We start from the raw sequence: 26,159 nt of genomic DNA on the forward strand, positions 1-26,159 counted from the left end.
TCAGTGCCGGCCGCCAGTCTGGCCACTGTCATCTCCCTCGCCTGTCTCTGCTCCACCAGGGTGACGGCCATGCTCTACCCCATCCCCGCAGGCCCCGGGGGATTCTGTGCTGCTCAGCCCTCCTTCTCTTCACCGGGACTCTTCTGGTCCCCGCTCTGAGTTGTGGCTGTGATGCTGGTGAAGTTTGCTCAAGTACTGCTGCCTCTCCTCTGTTTTGGATTTCAGCACCTAGTTTTTCATTTATGCAGTTTCTCTGTATCCTCCAGCTTTTTGAAATAACTACTTCAATGCCACAGACCTTTCCCATTAGAATATAAATTACCCAGGAAGACAGTTGCAAGGGAAAAACAATACACAGTATCTCCTTAGCAGAAAAGAACTATCATTTGTTGGGGACAATTTTATTTCAAGACTGTAAAATTCATGAAAAGTAATTCAAATAAATTAACTGCATCACTGATTCAACTGGCATTCACTTCCCACCAAAGCCTGTACTTGCTTCAAAGCCTTGTAAGAAAAGAATATTAAAAGATGTTAAGTGGGAGGAAGAGAAATTAATTGGAGCCTATGTGATAACTTCACCGGACTACGTGTCTCACAAAGATAAGCACAGTCTCTTTCTGTTAAAAAAAAAAGAAAGATAAATAAATAAAATGCTGGGACCATGACCCATGACTCTGGTTGGTTTCTTAACATGTTATTAGTCATTTAGAAGTTTAATATTTCTGATATTGCAGTATTTCTAAATGGTACTGGTTATGTCAAGTAAGACTTGTGCTTGAAAGATTAAAAAACAAAATCTGTATTAGGAAGGAAACACAATTACTCAAGATATATAAGTGATTAGTCTAGACAATTCAGTGTTGAATCCGTGAATTTACCTACCATTGTTTTCTGTTTTGATCTGAGTTGTGGTTACATGAATACATTCACTTTGTGAAAACTCATCAAAGCTGGAAATTTATGATTTGTGTACTTTTCTTCATTAAAAATTTTATTACCAGCGAAGGCAGAAAGCGCAAGAAGAAAACACAATTTTCTTAAAAAATCCAGCAGCCAGCTCTCTTAATTGGTTCAAAGAAGTTGAATCACAGGTGTTAAATCACATTGTGTTAGTTTGCCAGGGCTGCCGTAACAAAATGCCACAGACTGAGCAGCTTAAAAAACAAGTTTATTTTCTCACCGTTCTGGAGGCTGGAAGGCCAAGATGAAGGTGCTGGCGGGTTTGATTTCTTCTGAGGCCTCTCTCCTTGGCCTGCTGATGGCTGCCCCCTTGCTGCCTCTTCACACGGCCTTCCCTCTGCACACATGCACCCCTGGTGTGTCTCTCTGTGACCAAGTTTCTTCCTGTAAGGACACCAGTCACGTGGCCCACCCTAACTCGAATGCAGTAACTGTGGGGTTGCAGTGTCCTGTCTTGGTCTTGGTTTGGTTTCTCCAGAAGTTCACCCTGTGGGTTATGATACAACATTTGGTCGGGAACCCGAGAATGACTGCAGCGCAGGGTGATGGCTGCCACATAGTTCACGTGCCACTGAAAAGTAGTGTATACTTGAGTCGATGGAATCATATTGGCTGAATTTATAGAATTAGGAGGAGTGCCATTTAAGTGGTAATTTTCTCACATTATTAGTGGAGAGGGAAATGCCTGTTGAGCCAGACCATTTCTGAACGGGAATGTGTGTATGTGCACGTGTGTGCGCATGCATGCATGCGCATGTGCAGGGTTGTGGCGGTAATGGAATATTGGTTGGAAGAGACCTTATTTTACTAATGAAGGTAATTCTGACATTCAAAGATGGTGGCTCTGCTGCACAGTTAAAAGGAGAGTATATGGATAGAATAAAAGGTCATAGACTGAAGGGGAGTTATAGTACTAGGCCAGAGGTGTTTTAGGACAAGACATTCAAGGATATATTGGTTCATTATTAAAGTAAAATAGAAACCAGCAAGCTTTGGCCTGTTGAAACTGCTACCTCCCAGGTGTAGTATCTTTTAACTTGGAAAACATGGCTCTTGTCACCCTTTTTTTGTTTGTTTGTGTTTTAGTTAAATTTCAAAGGTAGAAGAGGAAGCACTTAAAAATTATCAGATTCAGCAATGAACTCACAAATATAACTCATAAATTGACTTGTGTTATGGCTACTAGGATAGAATAGCCTGGCAGGCTACAGTCCACAGGATCCCAGAGTTGGACATGACTGAGTGACTAACACACATACACGGCTACTAGAATACTGCTGGTATGAGAATGAATGCACCGTATTTTATTTGGCTAGGGTTTTTTGTTTTTTTTTTAATGAATACTGAGATTTTAGACAAGGCATTTCTTCAGAGGGCCAGGATAGTAACTATTATTCCTTATTATACTTAGCTGTTTTGCATAATTATTTTACCTGCCCCATCTCAGAAAACATATGGATTGCAGACTGCCTAATTTTAGCTCAGTCTCTTTTTTTGAGGCAGGGAAATTGTTCTGAATGCCTTTGAGAAGTACAACTGGAGACCAGTTTTTGTTATTCTGTGTCCATGTCCTTCCTGCCATGGAAAGAAGTGAAGAGATAAGTAAAAAGCCAAGTTGTATATCTTTGGACATAGGACAGAATGATAATAAGCTCTGTAGTTTTTGCTCTAGGAGTCTGGATAAAAGTGAAACATATTTAAGTGATTTGGGAGATCCTGTCAGACTATTTGTTTTGTGCTTCTGGAGTAAGAAACACTATAAATTTTCCTTTGTCTCTGAAGTTAGGGGAGATTAAAAGGAAAAATTCCTGAAGAGGGAATCTTAATATTCCTGAAGGCTACCAGACCCATCTTAGGGGTAGAATCGTAGTTTATTTGGCTAGGGAATTAAGAAAGCAGACAGTGAAGACTAACGGGGTATTAATGTAACTGTAACTTAGGGTGAAACGCACTGTGATTCACTGTCTGAAAGAGAAGCGTGCGTGCGCGCATGCTCAGTCCCGTCTGACTCTGCAGCCTGCCAGGCTCCTCTGTTCATGGAATCTTTCAGGCAGGAATACTGGAGTGGGTTGCCATTTCCTCCTCGAGGGACCTTCCCGACCCAGGGATTGAACCTGCACCTCTTACATCTCCTGCATTGGCAGGTCATGCTTTACCTCTAGCGCCACCCGGGAAGCCCATGTATAGGCTGTAAAAACCCATCATTTGTACACTGCTTCACAGCATACTTTTGCAGTACTATCACGTGAGCCTCAAGAATTCTGATAGGAAAAATAAATCACCCAAGATGGGTTAAATGGACCACCTACTGTGAGATCGTTATTAGACCTGAGCCCTGAGAACAGAACGTTTAGAAAAGACACACAGTTCTTGTCCTCGCAGAGTTAGCATCTATAATGGAGGTAGTAGGGGAGGTGGTTCACTGGGAACAAAAGAGACGATGCAGCAAATTATCCGGGATGAGTGAGAGAAGCTTCGCCAGGAACCCAGCTTGAGTTAAGACCTGAAGTATTAGTTGGGGTTCTGCTTGGGCAAGCAGAGCATGCCTGTTGCCTTCAAGCAGCGTGTGTGGAGGGTTGAGAGCCAAGATGGGGTTGAAAATTTGCAAGTGTAAAACAGTGAGGTGCAGAGTGAGGAGAGTTGGGACTAGGTGTGCATGTCCATCAGAGAGTGACCTGAGCTCTGATGATGACTGCTTTTCCCTGCTCTGGTAAAGGGAAATGGTAGCTCCTAGAAGTTTGTGAATCCTAGTGAAAATGCTTTGAGATCATTAAAGGTTGGTGGCATCCTCATGTTTCAGGAGGTAGGGGCTGTGGTGCAGAGCAGCTCAGACTGAGCAGTGCTATTAGAATAAAAGTTTCAATGAAAGAAGGGAAGAAGAGAAGTGATTTAATGCCTGGAATTTGTCACACATCGTCATTTTCAAACTACTGCACAAGTGCACTCATCTCACCCGCTAGCAAAGTAATGGCTCAAAATTCTCCAAGCCAGGCTTCAACAGTATGTGAACTGTGAACTTCCTGATGTTTAAGCTGGATTTAGAAAAGGCAGAGGAACCAGAGATCAAGTTGCCAACATCTGCTGGATCATCGAAAAAGCAAGAGAGTTCCAGAAAAACATTTATTTCTGCTTTATTGACTATGCCAAAGCCTTTACCTGTGTGGATCACAGCAAACTGTGGAAAATTCTTAACAAGATGGAAATACCAGACCACCTGACCAGCCTCCTGAGAAATCTGTATGCAGGTCAGGAAGCAGCAGTTAGAACTGGACATGAAGCAACAAACTGGTTCCAAATTGGGAAAGGAGTATGTCAAGGCTGTATATTGTCACTCTGCTTATTTAACTTCTGTGCAGAGTACATCAAGCAAAATGCCGGGCTGGATGAAACACAAACTGGAATCAAGATTGCTGGAAGAAATATCAATAACCTCAGGTATGCAGATGACACCACCCTTATGGCAGAAAGTGAAGAACTAAAGAGCCTCTTGATGAAAGTGAAAGAGGAGAGTGTAAAAGTTGGCTTAAAACTCAACATTCAGAAAACCAAGATCATGGCATCTGGTCCTATCACTTCATGGCATATAGATGGGGAAACAATGGAAACAGTGAGAGACTATTTTTTGGGCTCCAAAATCACTGCAGATGGTGACTGCAGCCATGAAATTAAAAAGACACTTGCTCCTCGGAAGAAAAGCTATGATCAACCTAGACAGCATATTGAAAAGCAGAGACATTACTTTGCCAACAAAGGTCTGTCTAGTCAAGGCTATGATTTTTCCAGTAGTCATGTATGGATGTGAGAGTTGGACTAAAAAGAAAGCTGAGCACCGAAGAATTGATGCTTTTGAACTGTGGTGTTGGAGAAGACTCTTGACAGTCCCTTGGACTGTAAGGAGGTCCAACCAGTCCATCCTAAAGGAAATCTGTCCTGAATATTCATTGGAAGGACTGATGCTGAAGCTGAAACTCCAATAGTTTGGCCACCTGATGCAAAGAACTGACTCATTTGATAAGACCCTGATGCTAGGAAAAATAGAAGGCAGGAGGAGAAGAGGACGACAGAAAATGAGATGGTTAGATGGCATCACCAACTTGGTGGACATGAGTTTGAGTAAGCTCCAGGAGTTGGTGATGGACAGGGAAGCCTGGCATGCTACAGTCCATGGGGTCACAAAGAGTTGAACACGACTGAGTGACTTAACTAAACTGTAATGTAATTCCAAATGGGTTAATCCTTTTAAGGGCAACCGTTTTCTCAGGAGAGACGCTGTATCATTTTGAAGTTAATTGCCATGCAGCCACAAATATTTTATGTACATTTCTATTTCATCTTTTAATTGCTAATGCTGAAGTATTAAAAGATAGCTGTTGACTTTCTTCAAGTGCTTCATTCATTCACGAATAGTGGCTGTTTTCAGTATTATCTCTCATTACTTTTATTCAATACAGTACACAGTACTTCTTATACTGTAGCACTTGAGTATTTATCATTCTAAAGTTTAATTTGCTTTGAGTACTTTTGTGAAGGATTTCACATTTAATGATCATTTGTTTTACACAGTTACCCTCCAGTGAAAAGAATTTGCTTTACTAGTGCTTTGCTATTTAATATTTAAGGTCTTTCTTAGTTATGTTAATCACTAACTCTATTTGAAACTAGTTTTTAATTGTCTTGGTTAACATAATGTCTAATTGACTATGCAGATTGTTCCCTGAGTATAGTAATGTTTTACACGTTTAATATGCTTTAGATCTAACTAGATGATGCATATTTGATACAAGTTGGTAAGAATTTCCATTTTAATACACTGCCTATTGTGGAGGATACTACAGTGCTGTCTAAACTGTGTACGAATTTAGATATATTTGAAAGTCAATGGAACCATTTCTGCAGAACCACAGATATCTTTGTAAAACTGATTTTGTAATATTTTAAAACAGTTCTTGGAAGTTTGGTGCTTAAGGTTATATTTTTATTTCTTTCTTTTTTCTGAGATGATTAATATACTGTCATCATAAGAGTTTGTCTGAAAACCTCCAGAACTAACCATGGGGCAATTGGATATGTCAGTACCAGGTAGAGAAGGTGGGACATAAGCGAAAAATGTGCACCTTAATTGTATTCTCGACTCCTTCCTTTGACTTTTCCTTCTTCCCCAAGGTGTATGGTCCCCTAAGTCTACATTAAGTGATGTGCGGCCTGTTTATCCAGCATTCTTAGTAATAATGGAACTGGACAAACCTGATGTCCAAAAACAAGTTAACTGGTGAAGTAAATTATGACACCATATATTAAAATATAATTATTGATTTGTTTTTAGAAAAATGCTGTCCGCTACGCCACCAGAAAATCCATGTATGTTTGTTTTTTTAATGGAAAATTTCAAACATAGTGAAAGTGAGGTCACTCAGTCGTGTCCAACTCTTTGCAATCCTGTGGATTGTAGCCCGCCAGGCTCCTCCGTCCACGGGATTTTCCAGGCAAGAATACTGGAGTAGGTTGCCATTTTCTTCTCCAGGGTTTCGACCCAGGGATCGAACTCAGGTCTCCCACATTGCAGGCAGACATTTTACCCTCTGAGCCACAAGGGAATCCCAGGGTCAAACATAGTAAAGAGAATAATAAATGAATCTCAATATACTTATTACTCAGCTTCAAAAATTAACAACAGGGACTTCCCTGGTGGTCCAGTGGTTGAGTCCTCCTGCCAATGCAGGGGACATGGGTCCAGTTCCTGGTCTGGGAAGACCCAACATGCTGTGGGGCGACTAAGTCCTTATGTCATAACTACTGAGCCTGCAAGCCCTAGAGGCTGTGCTCTGCAACACGGGGAGCCACCGCAGTGGGCAGCACCGTTAACTAGAGAAGAGGCCCCACCCCCTGCAGCCAGAGAGAGCCCGCTCACTGCACCAGGGACCAGTGCGGCCAAAATTAAATACGAAGATTTAAAAACAAGATGTGTATGAGAAAACTGACCACAGCCAGCCAGTCCTGTTACATTATCTCCTTCCTTAACCTCTCTTATCCTCTGCTGGATTACTGCAAAGCGGATCCTAGGTTTATCACTTTATCTGTGCATACATTACGTGTTTGGTCCTCAGATCCTGCTCCTTCTTTACGGATTGCTATATTCCTTCCTATTTAAAATAATATAAAATGAGAAATAGCTCCAAAGTTAAAAAAATTGTCTTTTCTGCTTAAACATTATATTGAATTTCTGAATTTTTAAAATTTCCTGTTTTGTCTATAAGTAAATGTGATGTCATTCAGTGGTCTTATAAACGAAAAAGTATTTGTATAATATTGCCTTTTTTAATAGAAGAGCTTTATTGATCTGTAATTCACCTAGTATACAATTTATCCATTTGGAAGGTACAATTTGTTGTTTTTTAGTGTATTTGCAGAGATATGTGCACCCATCACCACAACCAGTTTTAGAACATTTTTTATCACTTCAAGAAGAAACCCCAATGACCTAGATGGGAAAAGCATCTAAAAAAGAGGGAAGGTATGCATAACTGATATGCTTTGCTGTACAGTAGAAACGAACACAACATTGTAAATCAGCTATACTCCAATAACATTTGTTTTATAAAGAAGAAACCCCATACCTGTTAGCAGTCACTTGTTATTTTCATCCCAAACCCCCGTCCCATAGGCAACCACTAATCTGCTTTCTATCTCTAAAGTGTGTGTTAGTCATGTGTTAGTCGCTCAGTTCTGCCCGACTCTTTGCGACCCCATGGACTACAGTCCACCAGGTTCCTCTGTCCATGAGATTTTCCAGGCAAGGATACTGGAGTGGGTTGCCATTTCCTTCTCCAGGGGATCTTCCCAACCCAGGGATCGAACCCAGGTCTCCTGCACTGCAGGCAGATTCTTTACTGACTGAGCTACAAGGGAAGCCCTGTCTCTGTAGATTTGTCTATTCTGGGTAGTTCATTTAAGTGAAATCATATTAATATTTGGTCTTCTGTAACAGGCATTTTTCACTTGACATAATGCTTCCAGGCTTCATTTATGTTTTAGCATTAATCAGTACTTCATTCCTTTTTATTGCTGAATAATATTCCATTGTCTGGCTTTTCCTTATTTTACTTATCCATTCATCAACTGGCGGACGTTTGGATTCTATCCACTTTTCGGCTATTATGAATAGTGGCGCTGTGAGCATTTGTGTACAGGTCTTTTTGTGAACGTTTCATTTCTCTTGAGTGTTTACCCAGAAGTAAAATGGTAGCTCCCATGGTAACTTTATGTTAAACCTTTTGAAAACTTTTCATTTCTCTTGAGTGTTTACCCAGAAGTAAAATGGTAGCTCACATGGTAACTTTATGTTAAACCTTATGAAAACCTGTTTTCCACAGCAATTACACTAGTTTTCATCCCACCCAGCAGAATTGAGCCTTCTGATGTTCCCACCTCCTCATCCACACCTCTTACGGTGTGTCCTTTTGAATATACTCATCCTAGTGAGTGTGAAGTGGTCTCACTGTGGGGGGTCTCCTTTGCATTCCCCTGACAGCTAATGAGCTGAATATATTCTCATGTGTTTGTTGGCCTTTTTTTCTTTTCGGAGAAATGTCTGTTCGGATCCTTTGCGTATTTAATTAAACTCGGTTGTGTTTGGTTACTGAATTGCGAGAGTTGTGTATATGTGTGTTACTGGATCACGTGTAGTTTTTTGTAGCCGCCGCCATAATCAGTATCCAGAAAACACCGTCCCCGCAGACTCCTTGTGTCACCCTCTAACCACACCACGCTCCTCCCACTCCCAAGCCCTGCTCACCCCAATGACATTTTTATCCCCTGGCAACTTCTGATCTGTTCTCCATTTCCATAATTTTATCACTTAAAAAGTATCATAAATGTTATGTAAATGCTCTTTTCACTTGACCTAAATTTCCTGGAGATTCGTCACAAGTTGTGTGTGTGTCAATAGTTTATTCCTTTTCTATCGCTGAATATTCATAGTATTGATGCATCATGGTTTTGTCTAATTAGTCACTCTTCCTGGTTGTTTCCAGTCTTCTGCTGTTAGAAATAAAGCTGCCATGAATATTGTGTATAGATTTTTGTGTGAACATAAGTTTTTATTTCTCTGGGATAAATACCCAAGAATGCCCTTTGCTGGGTCATATGGTAAGGTATGTTAAATGCTGTGAGAAACTACCAGACTTTCAGAGTGGCGATTTTTAAAAATAAAAATACAGATAATTAAAATGTAACTAACAAATATAAAAAAAACTTCATTAACACAAGCAGTTGAAATAGGATATGTCCAGCTTTAGAAATTGCTGGATATTTTTCCTCTGTCACGGCTGGTAGCCATTATCACTGACATTTATGATAATCACTTTCCCCCTGTAATTTTAGCATTTAAGCCTTCATTACTCTGCAGTCTATTTTACATTGCCTGTTTCTGAATGTTCATTTGGATCATAGAGTATGTAGTATTTTTTTGGCATGGCTTTTTCACTGAACATTGTTTTCTAAGATAATCCATGTTGTATATAGTGGTGGTTTATTCATTTTCTTTGCTATATTCCACAATGTGTATTTAGCTCAGTTTATCAGTTTTTACTGTTACTGGATATTTGTGACTTGTTAACAGTATTGCTGTCAACTTTTTGTACTTGTGCCCTGGCACATATATTTTTAAAGGTGTATGGACTTTGGTCACAGAGTAGACACGTTCACTTCCAGTTGATAATGCCAAACTGTTCTCCAAAGAAGTTAACACCAGTTTACAGCCCCATCAGCAATGTATGTGAGTTCTTTTTGTCTCACTTCCTCTCTAGTCTCTCCAATGGTGTTGACCTTTTTTTTTAAAAAAATGTTAACTGGTATTATGGATGTGTAGTAACCTGTCTTTGTGGTTTTTTTTCAACATTTCACTGATTTCTAATAAAGTTGAATCCCTGTCATATATTTATTGTCCATTTGGATTTTCTGTTGTGAAATTCATTCTTGTTCAGATCTCTTGTCCATTTTTTATTGGATTGGCTTTTCCTTGCACTCACTCTGTGAGTATAGCCTCCTGGGATTTTAATTTTTTATGGTAAGAAGTTTCTGTTAGGCTTTCCACCTTAGGCAGGCTCTGGATTTTGATTTCTGTCCCCCGACACTTGCCTTGGGCATCCTAAACAAAGAGTCAAGTTTTCTGATTGGCCTATGACCACAGAGATTCTTGTTTTCCCTATCTTTGGAGCTTGGTGATCATTTATTATCTTGTAGTCTTTTTAAAAAAAAATCTTTCTCAAATCTGTTGCAATACTGCTTCTGTTTTTATGTTTTGTCTTTTCGGCTGCTTCTGTGGAATCTTAGCTTCCCAACTAGGGACTGAACCTGCATCCCCTGCATTGCAAGGCGAGGTCCTAACCACATCAAGGACGTCCCCTCTGGTAGTCTTTTGCAAGGCGAGGTCCTAACCACATCAAGGACGTCCCCTCTGGTAGTCTTTTTAATACTTTCAAGATTTTATTCAGCTTTTACAGTTGTTTTATAGGAGGTTTGATCTAAGTAACTTAGCCCATCATTATAGGAAATAAGACGTATAGTTAATTTATTGGATTTAACAGAAGAAAGATATGAGAGAGTTGCTGAGTGTCAAATAAATGCTTCTTTTCTACAAAAATCATATGAATTCCCAAGAGCGCCTTCTGAAGTTGAGAGTTGGAAGTGTGGATACTCTGAGCAGAGAAAAATGAAGGAATTAGAGTCATAACATTGTTTATTTTTTTTAACTCCAGGTTTCACTTTTTGATAGTCTTGTTGATTCTGTTATGAAAAATTAGGAAATTTTTTTCCTCACGATTTCATTGGTTGTATGGTCACTTTCTGCCATAAGGGTGGTATCATCTGCATATCTGAGTTTATTGGTATTTCTCCTGGCAATCTTGATTCCAGCTTGTGCTTCATCCAGCCCAGCATTTCTCATAGTGTACTCTGCATATAAGTTAAATAAGCAGGGTGACAATATACAGCCTTGATGTACTCCTTTTCCTGTTTGGAACCAGTCTGTTGTTCATGTCCAGTTCTAACTGTTGCTTCCTGACCTGCATACAGATTTCTCAAGAGGCAGGTCAGGTGGTCTGGTATTCCCATCTCTTTCAGAATTTTCCACAGTTTATTGTGATCCACACAGTCAAAGGCTTTGGCATAGTCAATAAAGCAGAAATAGATGTTTTTTCTGAAACTCTCTTGCTTTTTCCATGGTCCAGTAGATGTTGGCAATTTGATCTCTGGTTCCTCTGCCTTTTCTAAAACCAGCTTGAACATCTGGAAGTTCACGGTTCACATACTGTTGAAGCCTGGCTTGGAGAATTTTGAGCATTACTTTACTAGCGTGTGAGATGAGTGCAATTGCGCAGTAGTTTGAGCATTCTTTGGCATTGCTCTTCTTTGGGATTGGAATGAAAACAGACCTTTTCCAGTCCTGTGGCCACTGCTGAGTTTTCCAAATTTGCTGGCATATTGAGTGCAGCACTTCCACAGCATCATCTTTCAGGATTTGAAATAGCTCCACTGGAATTCCATCACCTCCACTAGCTTTGTTCGTAGTGATGCTTCCTAAGGCCCACTTGACCTCACATTCCAGGATGTCCGGCTCTAGATGTGTGATCACCCGTCATGATTATCTGGGTTGTGAAGGTGGTCTTTGTATAGTTCTTCTGTGTATTTTTGTCACCTCTTCTGCTTCTGTTAGGGCCTCTTCTGCTTCTGTTAGGTCCCTACCATTTCTGTCCTTTATTGAGCCCATCTTTGCATGAAATGTTCCCTTGGTATCTCTGATTTTCTTGATGAGATCTCTAGTCTTTCCCATTCTGTTGTTTTCCTCTATTTCTTTGCATTGATCGCTGAGGAAGGCTTTCTTATCTCTCTTTGGTATTCCTTGGAACTCTGCATTCAAATGGGTCTGTCTTTCCTTTGCTCTTTTGCCTTTTGTTTCTATTCTTTTCACAGCTATTTGTAAGGCCTCCTCAGACAGCCATTTTGCCTTTTTTGCATTTCTTTTTCTTGGGGATGGTCTTGATCCCTGCCTCCTGCACAGTGTCACAAACCTCTGTCCATCGTTCATCAGGCACCTGACGTGCTGCAGTCCATGGGGTTGCAAAGATGACTGGACTGAACTGATTGTCACTTTATTAAGGTTTTTAAGGTAAGCATTCTGTTCTGCAGCTAATTCTCTGGTTATTTAACCTTAGTATTAATTCGATAAATAGATTTGTACTTTGCTTCTAATCTTTTGATCGTACCATCTTATTCCTAAATTATTTGTTTTCATTTATCTCTTTATTGTCTCGATTTTAACAATAAATCCCCCTTTTTTTCCCAGAAAGGGTTTATGAATGACTTTAGCAAAATATCCATTATTTTCTTTTCAGCTCCATTGTAGAATTTTAATCTCCATTTTAGACCTGCTATTTTGTGTCTGTTTTCAATATGTAGTTATAAGTTTATATATAGAGAAAGTGATTTACCATATATATAAGATATATATATCTTTTATTTCTCAAAGACTTCTAGGCAGTTAATAAATGTTTACTTTTAAGCCGGCAGTGCACTGTAGTGCTGTTGTGGAAGAATTGATTTACTTATTGAACCATACTTCCCTTTTTGCTCACCCCCACATTTCCTGTCTTTATTTCCTTTGATGTCCAAATCTAATTTTTAATAAGTTTGCTTTGTCTTAATTATAAACTCTGATTTAATTTAGTCAATATTGCTTATATCATGGGAAAATGATTGGTCCTTTTCTCGAGTTTTATGTGTTTGTAGTGAAATGGATTGAACTGTTACTTCTGTGGGCTTATATAATTGAGGCCTGTTAATTATCTTAAAGTATTGCTTTAATAAATTTTTATTCAATAAAAATTATTCAATTAATTTTCAGTGTTGTTTTCAGAAGGTAGTGTGACATGCCGAAGGCAGGACTTCTTCTCGAAAAGAAGTATGTTTTTGTATGGTAAATTGCCAATCTTTTAAGTATTATTTGCAATATGTAGTCATGAGAAAACCAAAAGTGATATTCAGATAGCCTGGCATCGATTTTCTTCACACATCTCCCTCCCTTCTTGCTGGCTGCCTCAAAAGGGAGAGGGTTACACATTTCAACTAATGGCAGCTTGGAATTTATTTATTCAGAGTAGTTTTAAGGAAAGTCATTATCATTGTTTCGAAATAATAAATCAAAGTCAAAAAGCTGGCCTGGAGAACTTTGGGGAGAATCTTTGAATGAATAGCTATAAGACTATTTAAAATGTTTCAGTTATGCATATAAACATTACTTTCTAATTTTCTTAAAAACACTTTTTTGACGAGTTGAGCACCTCATCTCTGAACCATGTTTAAGTTGTTTGATGAACAGTGTTCTTCAGAGATGGAGGAATGAATCAGTTTTCTACTCTTCAAAGCTGAGAGTAGGATGTGTGTTGATGCAGTGTATGTGGTGGTAATTGAGAAGGTTCTAGAACCTAACTGCTGAGTGAAAACCCTCCTCAGTTTTTCATTAGAAGCTCTGAGGTCTTTGACACACTTCTTTGCCACACTTTATAGTGTCTTCATTTGCAAATTAGGTGTAGCAATAACGATATTTTTAGCACAGTGCCTGCAATGATTTAATGCTCATCTGAACCTTTTATTTATCTTTAATTGAATTTTTATTATTTTTATTTTACATGTATAATATGAGCCTATAATTGTGCGGGCTAGAATTTTGAGCAGTGATGAACAATAGACTTAAAGATGTAAAGGTCTTCGGCTACAAGAACAGTTTTAAATAAATGTCCAGTGTAAACGTGTTTTAAAAATATGAGTCTTAAGAAAATGAATTGCTTTGGCCTGTGTCAGCTTACAATAAAATTTAAAAGAAATCTGTCATCGATGTGAAGCCAGGGAGATGTTATTAGTAACTTGAGTGAGATGTGTGCTCAATCCAGAAAGATGGACCAAGGACTGACATTGGTCCTGTCCTTCTCTATTTGATTTTATAAAATTCTGGTAGGAACCAGGGTTGCAGGCATCTTCCTTGATTGTTTTAGAGTAAGCGCATTTCTCTCTCTGTCTTCATTTGTTTGGTTATTTAGTACACTCTGAGTGACTAGAAGCTAAAAGATGCCTGAGTTCCAAGGCAACCTTTGGGGTTTTTTTTTAAACTATGTTGATCTTAGTTGACATCTTTCATTTATTTGTTTACAGATATTCAAAATACTTTTTCTTTCTGATGAACTTTTTTTAAAAAAAAGATACTGTTTTTCATGTGGACTTTTTTTTTTTTTCAAGTCTTTATTGAATTTGTTACAACATTGCTTCTGCTTTATGTTTCAGTTTTTTGCCCTTGAGGCATGTGGGATTTTAGCTCTCTGACCAGGGATCAAACCCACACTCCATATATTGGAAGGTGACCTTTTAACCACTGGACCGCCAGGGAAATCCCCTGATGAACTTTTTTATGCTGTGTTCTTGTGTTTAAGTCTTCTAATAATTTATAAATAATTTGCCACCCATGTGGCTGTGTAAAATAAGATTTTAAGCAACAGTAACTCAATTTTATCTTTTAAAGCTATGCAATACAAAAACAATTAATATGCATTTAGAAGTAAATTTAGGAGAAAGCAATGGCAACCCTCTCCAGTACTCTTGCCTGGAAAATCCTATGGACGGAGGAGCCTGGTGGGCTGCAGTGGGGTCGCGAAGAGTCGGGCACGACTGAGCGACTTCACTTTCACTTTTCACTTTCATGCATTGGAGAAGGAAATGGCAACCCACTCCAGTGTTCTTGCCTGGAGAATCCCAGGGACGGGGGAGCCTGGTGGGCTGCCATCTATGGGGTGGCACAGAGTTGGACATGACTGAAGCGACTTAGCAGCAGCAGCAGTAAATTTAAATAAATCTGTAAATATGTGGATGAGTGTGTATTGCCTATTAAGGAATTATCAACTTTGGCTTATATAACCAGAAAAACTCACTTATCATTATCGTTTAGGTCATTTGTTTACCTGGTTATTTTAAAAAGTATGTGAGCTATAGCATCTGTGCGCCAGTATTTTAACTTAAGTGTTAAAAAAGCTAGCAGTATCTTTTCTTGATCCTTCTGTTACCATGTTCTGGGGTGGGGGGGGGAAATGTCTAATTATTTGAGTAGTTTGCCACAAGCTTATTAATTTGGAAAATTGAAGATATTACTAGCTACTTAGGGAACAAATGGCCACCCCGCTGGTTAAAGCCTCAGGCCCCTCTCTGTGTCTGAAGGTAGCTCATTCTGTAACTTTCTTCTTTCACATCTCACTGTTTATGAAAAAACTGGCCATGTCTGTCTCCCAGCTTCAAGTTTTTAGACTACGTTTCTCTTTCTCAGTTTTCTTACTTCATTCCCTCCCAGAAGACTCTGAAGCATAGCATACAAGATGCTTTTTCATCCAGAGTATTTTAATTGCTTGATACTGCAGGGAAACAGGAGGATTATTCACTTCTCCATTCACCCTCACACACACCCCCACGCCTAAAGCAGGGGCGGGGGTAGTAGTACAAAAGCTGACTGTGTCAGAGAAATCTGTAGAGTTGTTCCTTTGCTTACTTAATATATAAGCACCCTTCCCCTCCATCCATCTGCATAAAGAAATTAAGTTATTCAGTCTCTTAGTCATGTCCAACTCTTTCAACCCCATGGACTGCAGCATACCAGGCTTCCCTGTCCTTCATTGTCTCCCGGAATTTGCTCAGACTCATGTCCATCGAGTTGGTGATGCCATCCAACCAATTCATCCTCGGTCACCCTCTTCTCCTGGCTTCAATCTTTCCCAGCGTCAGGGTCTTTTCCAGTGAGTCGGCTCTTCACATCAGGTGGCCATAGTACTGGAGCTTCAGCTTCAGCATCAGTCCTTCCAGTGAATATTCAGGATTGATTTCCTTTAGGATTGACTGGTTTGATCTCCTTGCTGTCCAAGGGACTCTCAAGAGTTCTCCAGCACCGCAGTTCAAAGGCATCAATTCTTCGATGCTCAGCCTTCTTTATGGTCCAACTCTCATATCCATACATGACTACTGGAAAAATCATAGCTTTGACTATACGGACGTTTGTTGGCAAGAATTTTGGCAGAAATTCGCAAAAACTAAGAATTTTTAGTTCATTTTTAGAAATCAGATAGTTATTTTTCTGGATTTAATCTGATGATGATCCTGGATCTGAGTGAGGAAAATCTGCCTGGCTCACAGAGGTTTCTCTCTAGGTTAAACTTATTCCCGGACCTGCCAGTTACCCCTTTTCCTTTCTGTGGTTGTGGCTACACGCTTCTCATCCATGGATTCTCTGTTCGGGTATTCTTGTTTCTTTTCTGTGGCAAACTGACTGGATTCCCTTTTTCACTGACTTTGTTGTCTTCCAGTATTTTAAGCTAGGATTTGATGTATGATGTCGTCTAACGAGTGGAGAAGCTGACCTTGCTTCAGCATTGTATTGCCTGTTGTCAGGGCTCATGTCCTTTGCAGAGTCTCTCACTCAGTTCCTGGTATGTGGTCTGAAAGTGGTGTTACGTGGGAGCTCAGAGCTTGGCGCTTTGGGTGTTGCTTGCTAGCTGTGTGCCTGTGGCAAGTTGCCTGACTCTGTCGGTTTCTCATTGATAAAACAAGATCTTTAATACTGCCCACCTCTATCTGTTAGACGTCCTAAGATATCAGTGATGCAAATGTGTTTTTCTTTGTACAGAAGTTCCAAGGTAAGAAGTCCAGGTCTGGTATGGCGGTCCCATGGTTAAAAGCAACTGGCTGCCATCATTAGTTAGCGGCTTCCATTCTCAGGATGATCCAGAATGGCTGCTGTGGTTCTAACCATCACATCTACATTTCAGGCAGCAAATGGAGGCAACAGGGCAAGTCAGAAAGGCTCACCCAGCTTTGTGAGAGGACCATATCCAGATGCATACCCTGTCAATTTTGCTTTTATTCCTTTGGTCAGAACTTGATAACTTGACCTTGCACTTACAGAGCATCAGAAAATACCAGTTTTTATCTGGGTACAGTTGCCACCACAGTGGAATTAGGGTTCAGTTACTAACAAAGAGGGAAAAATGGGTGCTGGGAAAGTAGCAGTCTGGGCACCTCAGAGATAAAGGGGACATTGCATGCATAGTACTGAGTGCTGACACAGGGAACACCTCCGTGAACGCAGGCATTTTCATGATGTTTGCCAAAAGGTCAGATTACCAGCAGGTCCCATGTTTTCTTATTCCTTTCTACCCGTTTATGTACTTTTCAGGGTAGTGTGGTCTTTTATAGTATCATAATACCCGAAACCAAAACAACCACAGATGATTTCTTTGAAGGGTAGAGGTAGGTAGGTAGTAGTTGTGCCCCTGTTGGAAAACCATTCGTATCTGTAGAATAGGTTTCATCTTTTTTGCTTCATTCAGTTCAGTTCAGTCGCTCAGTCATGTCCGACTCTTTGCGACCCCCTGAATCGCAGCACGCCAAGCCTCCCTGTCCGTCACCAACTCCCGGAGTTCACTCAGACTCACGTCCATTGAGTCCGTGATGCCATCCAGCCATCTCATCCTCTGTCGTCCCCTTCTCCTCCTGCCCCCAATCCCTCCCAGCATCAGTCTTTTCCAATGAGTCAACTCTTCACATGAGGTGGCCAAAGTACTGGAGTTTCAGCTTTAGCATCATTCCTTCCAATGAACACTCAGGACTGATTTCCTTTAGGATGGACTGGTTGGATCTCCTTGCAGTCCAAGGGACTCTCAAGAGTCTTCTCTAACACCACAGTTCAAAAGCATCAAGTTTTCGGCGCTCAGCCTTCTTCACAGTCCAACGCTCACATCCATACATGACCACAGGAAGAACCATAGCCTTGACTAGATGGACCTTAGTCGGCAAAGTAATGTCTCTGCTTTTGAATATGCTATCTAGGTTGGTCATAAGTTTTCTTCCAAGAAGTAAGCATCTTTTAATTTCATGGCTGCAGTCACCATCTGCAGTGATTTTGGAGCTCCGAAAAATAAAGTCTGACACTGTTTCTGCTGTTTCCCATCTATTTCCCATGAAGTGATGGGACCAGATGCCATGACCTTAGTTTTCTGAATGTTGAGCTTCAAGCCAACTTTTTCACTCTCCTCTTTCACGTTCATCAAGAGGCTTTTTAGTTCCTCTTCACTTTCTACTTCATTAGCCGGTTTTAACATTGGTGGAGTTGATATGTCCTTTTTAAAAAAAAGAAAAGAAATGTGTTTATTTTTCATTGCACTGGGTCTTTGTTGCTGTGCTCAGGCTTTCTTTAGTTGCAGCAAGCAGGAGCCACCCTTTGATGCGGTGTGCAGGCTTCTCATTGCGGTAATTTCTCTCGTTGCGGAGCACAGACTCTAGGCACATGGCCCTCAGTAGTTGGAGCAGGCAGACTCGGTAGTTGTAGCTCGTGGGCTTAGTTGCTCCAAGGCATGTGGACTCTTCCTGGGCCAGGGATTGAACCTGTGTCCCCTGCATTGGCAGGCAGGTTCTTATCCACTGCTCCAGTAGGGAAGTCCGATATGTGTTTTTTTACTTTGATTTTTAAATCTTCAACTGCTTTTCCTTCCCACTACTTTGAACCAAAAAGGCCACTATTAGTACATATTCCTTTTTGTTTGTTTGTTTTTTTAAATAAAGAGAATTAAAATACTTAAAAATGTTACATCCTTTAAATTGTCTTAGGGTGACACAGAATGACAGTTGGGGGTGATTTTACTTAATGTTTAACCGTGCTTCATTAAACAACCTCAGTGTTACCTACCAAATTTTTATATCAAGCTTTACTATTTTTCTATATATTAAAATTGTATAGTGAATTTTATAATATATAAATTTTTGTTATATAATTGTAAGAGATATAGTTGAGCCTTCTTGCCTCTTATTAAGTACAGTCTACCTTATATCCAAATAATTAAATTCTGATAAGATAGGAAAAAGAGAGAAGTGATATATAACTGGGAACCAAAATGACATTTTGGTAAAGCCTGTCTTCAGTTTTGAAGGTAGCTGAATATCTGTATATTGCATCCCAGTGTGTTTCTTTCTGGCTGTGTTGTGAAAGGTAAACATGTATGTGTCATAAATACCTGTGGGTTGCAGTTTTGGGTTCTGTTTTTTTATAAAGCAGTCACCTGTGACTTTTAGATTCTTTTGCTTGGTATTTCTATCTAATAGTCATCAACCTTTATTAGTAATTATTTCTATACACACTGATACAGTCTTTCCTTTGTGTGGATAGGAAAAAATGTAAAATTCAAAGTAGTTTTTAAAAAATAAATATAAATGAAAATTCATCAAATGATAGGGCACCTGAAGTAAATGCTAAATGTTGTAGTTCTTTGTAAAACCACCTGAAGTCATAGAAGTTTATCAAACTCAAGTAATCATTAAGATTAAAGTTTGTATCGTTCAACAGCTTTAAGAAACTTTAATATTAGTTAACAAACCTATAACAAGGTAAAATCAGTAGCATGGAATTTGTTAAAAATCAGACTTGCCCAATTTTATACTTTAATTATGTAGAAAAATATGTACTGAAGATTCTAAAAGGCTGTAATCAAAATAACTTTTGAAAGTTTGGGCCTGTCTTCAAAAAGGAATTTGTAAAATAACTAAATCTTTTTTTAAAAAAATTAGTAAAATTTGCTGTTAAATGTAACTGAATATTCTGGAGTCCTCAGTTTGGAAAAACCTGCTGTACTCTTAGGTTAACTGCATCTTATTTATTTTTATTTTATGCTGGGGAATAATTTTTTAAGACAGGTAACAAGGAAATATAGTATAATTATTTGACTTTTTAATATGCAGTATGTTTTTAAAAATGTGTAGTAATTTAAATAAATTTAGAGTTACTATATTTTATGTAGAAAATGCTTGATATTGCATAGTTTCTGCATTCTTGGAAGGATGTAACTAACTGTAAGTTATTTATAATAGCTTGTAAGACTTACATTAATAGTGGTGACTTTTGTTTAATTGAATCTCTTGAACTCTTGTGTATCTTTGCAAAGAGGAGAAGTAGGAATACAGTCACTTATTCAAAATTTCATCTTAGCTATTTCTCTCTTCCCAGCACATCTTTCTTTATCACCATCCCCTTGGTGTTTGTTCACAGAAGCAAAATAATTTTATTATTAACTTAGGCAAAATATGATTAGGAAGATAAGTCTGCTACGGTAGTAACCATTATATGTTTCAGAGCTAAATATGGGGGAGGGGCAAAGGGGGATGGGTGGACTGGTGGTTTGGGTTTAGTAAATGCAAACTGTTATGTATAGAATGGATAAACAGGGTCCTGCCTTATAGCATAGGGAACCATATTCAGTTATCCTGGGATAAACCATAATGGAAAAGAATATAAAAAAGAATGTGTGTGTATTTAACTGAGTCATTTTGTTGTACAGCATATATTAATACATTGTAAGTCAACTCCAATAAAAAAGTTTAAAAAATAAAATATAAATAATTTTTAAGTTGCATGCTGTTTTGGATAGTTCATATTACATCTCTGCTTTATTTGCAAGATTATTATGATTCCAGTGCTCTGATTTTAACCTTGACTGACACCATTGCAGCTTAAGGCATTTGATCATAATTTATTAGACAGGGGTATCTTTAAGAGTGTGATATCACGTTATTCCTGACTGATTTTAAATTGCTGAAAACAGCTGTAGTGATTATTTTGCTCTTGTAGATTTTGCATATGAAGCTAGGAGATAAATGTCCTAAGAAAAATTTACCATATGTATTTTTAAACTAATAAAGTTGAAAACTGCATTTGCCTGGAGCAACTTAAAGTAGAGCCTTGTATCTTATAGAGTTCAACACAGTATGAAGCTTGCATTTGTTGAAAGTTCTCTGTTCTGTTCATGTCTTAAGTTGAAAGCGTAGTTAATGTAAATGTGCATTTTTGTGCCTGTTATTCATGGTTATGTCATGAAGATACCTTTGCACTGGATAAGCTAATAACCAGGCTATGGAAAGTCTGTGATAGGTGAGGCATTTTACATGTTGCTGTTCAGTTGCTCAATCGTGGCCAACTCTGCGACCCCATGGACTGTGGCTCACCAGGCTTGTTGGTCCATGGGGATTTTCTGGGCAAGAATACTGGAGTGGGTTACCATTTCTTTCCCCAGGGATTTTACATGTAATTTAGAATTTAATTTAAGCCATATAAATGCCCTATCAGCTGATCATTACTATCTGTTTTACTGTGAGGATGTTGAAGTTCAAAGAATGAAGAATCTTGCTTATGGTCATGTAAGCAATTAGGGGAAGTTAATTGAATTTGAACCCAGGTCTGACTCCAGAGCCCATATTTGTTTCACTGTCCTGTATTTTTTCCTCATAGGAAGTTCTGTGGACTTTATAAGCCATAAAAAGTAACCCCCCTTTTCAGCAAACCTGACATGTGAAAATCTCGATTTGCCAATATACAAATTTGGGATATTCTTTATTCTTGTGAGATGATTCATCTCATGTTCTTTAAATGACACGACATGACATTTAAAATATTATTTGCTTTACCAAAATCCAGTTTATCACTCAACGTTTTAAGAATACCTGCATCGTGAGGTTTTACCAAGCAAGGCAAACCTCTATTTTGGTATTCTTTGTTTAGCATGTATTTCATGAATGCCTGCTCTATGCCAGGTCTAGGTGTTACAGAGATAAGTGGCCTGCAAAAGCATAGTTCCTGCTGTCTCTGGAGCTGGTATAACTAGGTTTCAAATACGGGTTCCACCTTGATCTCTCAGTAACTGTAGGATCTTAGCAGGTCCCTTAGCCCTCGAAGTCTCTTTCTTTATCTTTCTTAGGGTTATTGTAAGGATTAATTGAGATAATACGTGTTCATAGAATGGTACCTGGCATGTGATAAAACACTAATGTTACCTTTTAACATCTTAAAAATAGCACTTCAAATATAAGTACTTTCCTTTAAAAGAAAAAAAACAAGCTTTAATTAGTATCATGATCTTCAGTCTGAGACAGTAGTCATCATTTCTGTATCATTTGAGTTGTGTAAGCATTTCCCTTTGTTCTGCACACTCCCATACACATTTTAGAAATACAGTATACCTTAAGCTGTGTGTTTGTTTTTTATATTTTAAGGGTAATGCTAGAATCACCATGTGGTATAATTCCAAATACACACATATATATATTAGGCATGTGGCAAGTGCAGTAACCTGTTTTCTTATTACCTTTCTTCTGAAAAAGAAGATAGAGTCACTTTGTGATTTATTCTTTGGAACAATATGAGAGAAGATTTGAGGAAGTTCGTCATTGAGCGCAAACAAAAATGTTCTGACAACTTCACTCTGACTTATAGTAGACATTTTGTACAATTTCTTGAGTCTTTTGAACGGGAAGTATTTCTCAGTATTTTTTAAAGTAGTAAAGTTTAAACACTAGGCATTTCCATTGCTGTACACCTGAAACTAATCCCACATTGTAAATCACCAATATTTCAATAAAAATTTTAAAAACTAGGTATTTCATGTGCACTTTACAATATGCAGACACTTGAATATATAAATACCAGTGCAAGTGATTTTGAAGATATATTTATGAAAATTTCTGCAAGAGTGATCAATCTAGCCTTATTTCCTTCTAGATTACTAAATGTTTTAGGATATTATGATAAAGCTTAAGGAGGAATTAAATGCATTTCAGAAATGGTTTTTTAGAAATGTTCGAAAAATCAGTGGCAGATTTCCTAAAGTAATGGTTTCCATCAGTAAAATTTTGTTATAACAGTTAAATTTTTTGCGAACTGATGCAAAAGCGTCACTTATAATACTTCTCAGGAGATTTGTACAAACTATATCTCCTGTAAAAAGATGTGTCAGGGCTATTTTTATTATCTGAAATGAAACCTTGTTAGAGAAAATCTTACTTTGACATTAAATCATTACCGTGTTGTTTTTGTTTTTTTTTTTAATATTACAAAGTCCAAATGCCAAGGAAAAGTCAACTCATAAGCTGGAGAGATATGTAGATAGTTCAATTATAGTGACTGATAAAACAGATTTTAGTATTTTTTCGTCTGTTTTCACAGTTCTTTTGAATCCTGATTAAGCTGTTTTTAAGTACATAAGGGATAATTTGATGTTATAAACTTTTTTTCTTGTTATACAGAAAGAAAATTATGCAGTTGATGTAGAGATTTTTGTTTTTAACATGGAGTTTTAAAAGACTTTTTTGTACAGTAAGTTTTAAAATATTTCTTTTAGTATGTACAGCCAAGTTTTATATTACCTTAGATGTTGTAATGGGAAGTCAGTTATAGTTCTGAGTGAATATTAGCTCTCCTAAGTTTTTATGTGTAAACAAACTTTTTGCATAGATGCTAACTTCTGTAATCTCAGTTAAGATTTTCAGAAATATTTTGTTAAAGTTTATTAAAGTCAAGATTTAATGACCAGGTTTAATGGTTAAATTTTAAAGGGGTGAATTAAGATGTTATTTGTACTTAGAAGTCAAAGAAAATAAGTGGCATAGAAATAAATGATTTAGCTGTTCTTTGCGAGCAAAAAATGTTCTCACCTTTAAAGCTAACTTTCTTGATTATTTAATTGAGATAGCCATACATAAAACCTAATTTTAAAAAATAACCTCTTGTTTAGCATGAACTAAAGAAATGACTACAAACTCACTGAGCCTGAGATTTACCATCAAAAGAGGTACTGAGAAGAATCAGTAAACTTCTTTCATAGGAATAATGTTTAGTGTTACTCATGTGTTATTTTTGAGCTTGAAAGATGAGATATTTAGGATAATTCTGAAAATGAACTCTGTTCATTATTCTAATACCATATACTCTGTTGAGAATAAGTTACCCATGCTGTATTGGAGTTCAGTCTGCAAAGAGATGAATTGGCTGATTTTTGTCACTTGCAAATCCAGCCAGGTTTACTATAGCCTGCAGCCTGCCAGTTGACTGCATCAGTGCATAATATGGTATGAAGTCATTAAAAGGCATATTTGTTTTAAAAGTGACACAGGAAACTTTTTACTATAATTATTAACTATAAGCAAAGAAGTTAGTCATGCTTTCATTTTTTTTATTGTCATCAAGCAGTTTTCTAGGAATTTTCCACAGTATATCAATCCAGCTATAATTCTAGTATGAAATACAGAAACGATGAACAAGCTTTTGGTGCCTGCCATCAAGCATTAAATCCATAGCTTTGATGCTTACAGTCTCATTTTGCTTTCACCACAGCTCTGTGTTAGTAGACCTGCACATCTCTCTTGCTCTCAATGGTTAATTTTATCAGTTCAGCTTCTTCGTAGATTTTTGCCATGAGTAGAAAGGATTTAAAGTCTCATAGTCCCTTAAAATATTTTATTATCCTTTCTTTAAAAGAATGACAGTATACATGCCTGTTCATTGTACAAGTACCCAAGACATTCTGATTGAAAGATAGCTTAAGGAAAAATAAACAAATAGCAAAAGCATTCCGTCTTTATTTACAGTATGTAGAAGATCACTGTTTTCACTTTAAGTGTACATTTGATTAGCAGGAACACCCTAGAGAAGGACATCTTTAGCGATAGAATTTACATACCGTTAGCTCACAGTAATTGATTAGCAGCAGGACTCTGAGGACAGAGCTAGTTGGGCACGTTATTTGGGATGCCTTTGATGCCGAGGTTTTCCGAAGCTTGCTGGCTGCATGCTTGTTGCCTTTGTTCATGACACAGGTAATTACTTGATAAAATGAAGTGCATCGCTGTGAACAATTGACCCTTTGGAGCAGTCCAGGCTTGTCAGCAGTCTAAAACCACACTTTAAGGCCATCATTATGGCCTCAAACTTAAGAGTTTCCAAGGTGCAGACAAAGGTGTTGTCTTCCTTCAGTACAAGTCGAGTGCCATTTTCAGACTTTATGAAGTATTTAAATTGAATGATATTTGACGATATAGAAAACTCCTCAGGAAAGCCATCCAGCCTGCTTTTGGACACCAGGACAATGCGAGATTTTATTTTTGATATGAAATCCGGAGCATTACAGAAGATTCTCAGTCCCTGTGAGCGATCATGGTTATCTGTTATTTCCAAGAAAGTGGTCTCCCTGGGTGTCAGCTGTTCTTTTTCCCACCTGGACTTCACTTCCTCCGCCAGTCCCTTGAGCTGAAAGAATTCTGCTTCTTGTGCAAGAAGTTGATTTTCTCGAAACCCTTCGGGCAGTAGAAGTTCTCCATTTCGTAGGAAGTTTAGAACGTGCCTGAAGAGGAGCCCATCCCTGTCTATGAAATAATGACCATCGGCATCAAACGGGCAGAGAATTTTTCCATTGACTATACCTTCAAGGAAAGTGTCTGGGTACTTGGTCAGTGTTTGTTTCTGAGTGATGTATAAGTATCCACCAACGTTGAGGGTCATCAGAGTGGATTTGCAGTTCTTTCCCTGGTCAGCATCTTCCAGGCTGTTGTGTTTCCCTTCATAGTCCTTTTCTTTTTCTCTTCTGTTTATTTTACGCTCCATTTTTGAACACGCTATTTCAGCTTGTTCTTCTTGGCGTTGAGATTTTTAAAAAAGAAACACTACCACACAAACACGCCTTTATTCAGCCCCAGCCTGGTGATGGAATGGAAATGCTGGCAGCATCGCCTGCGCTGTCAGCTCGGTTTTGCAGTAGGTGGCGTATCAGCTATGTATGCAGGAGCTTTCTGGAGTAAGAGGGAAAAAAGATAATTTGCATTTAACCGTATCAGGGAAGGAACCTGCTGTGAAAAGGTTTTCATAGATATTCTTAGACATAAATAAAAGTTACTCAGTGAATTGAATTTCCAATGGGCAGTTAAGCAGTTATGTATATTTAATTCTCCAGCTAAGTGTGAATTTTTATTCACTTCTCAGTGTCAAAATTAAGTTGTTAAACAGGCAGGCTTAATATTGAACAATACTGTCACCTTTCAGAGAATAATATATGGGGAATTGCTGTCATATTTTAAAGTAAATTGTAAGTAGGAAACCCAAAGAGAAAGGACCTAGGTGTATAGAATTTTCTCTCCTGTAAAAGGTCACACATTTCACAGTGGTGGTGTCATTTTAGAAACACAAATGAGAATACTTAAACCCGTTATTTGTGACATTGTACTTAAGTTAATTGGATTTGCATGTGATTCTGATTTGGGGAATCAGTAAGTGAGGAAATTTTCTTCATGTCTTTCAGCAAAAG

At 38.3% G+C, this 26,159-nt stretch overlaps 2 protein-coding genes across 2 annotated transcripts in view; one reads left to right on the forward strand and one right to left on the reverse strand.

The window, feature by feature from the left end:
* The window catches only part of GTF2F2 (general transcription factor IIF subunit 2), a 135,148-nt gene that overhangs the window by 32,585 nt on the left and 76,404 nt on the right, over positions 1 to 26,159 (forward strand). The gene's annotated exons all lie outside the window — the stretch shown is intronic.
* Positions 24,683 to 25,462, reverse strand: KCTD4 (potassium channel tetramerization domain containing 4). The gene has a single exon (XM_052650097.1). The coding sequence runs from the start codon at positions 25,460 to 25,462 to the stop codon at positions 24,683 to 24,685; it is 780 nt and encodes a 259-aa protein (XP_052506057.1).

The sequence above is a fragment of the Budorcas taxicolor genome, chromosome 12, assembly GCF_023091745.1.
Source record: "Budorcas taxicolor isolate Tak-1 chromosome 12, Takin1.1, whole genome shotgun sequence".
In the NCBI taxonomy this organism is placed as follows: domain Eukaryota; kingdom Metazoa; phylum Chordata; class Mammalia; order Artiodactyla; family Bovidae; genus Budorcas; species Budorcas taxicolor.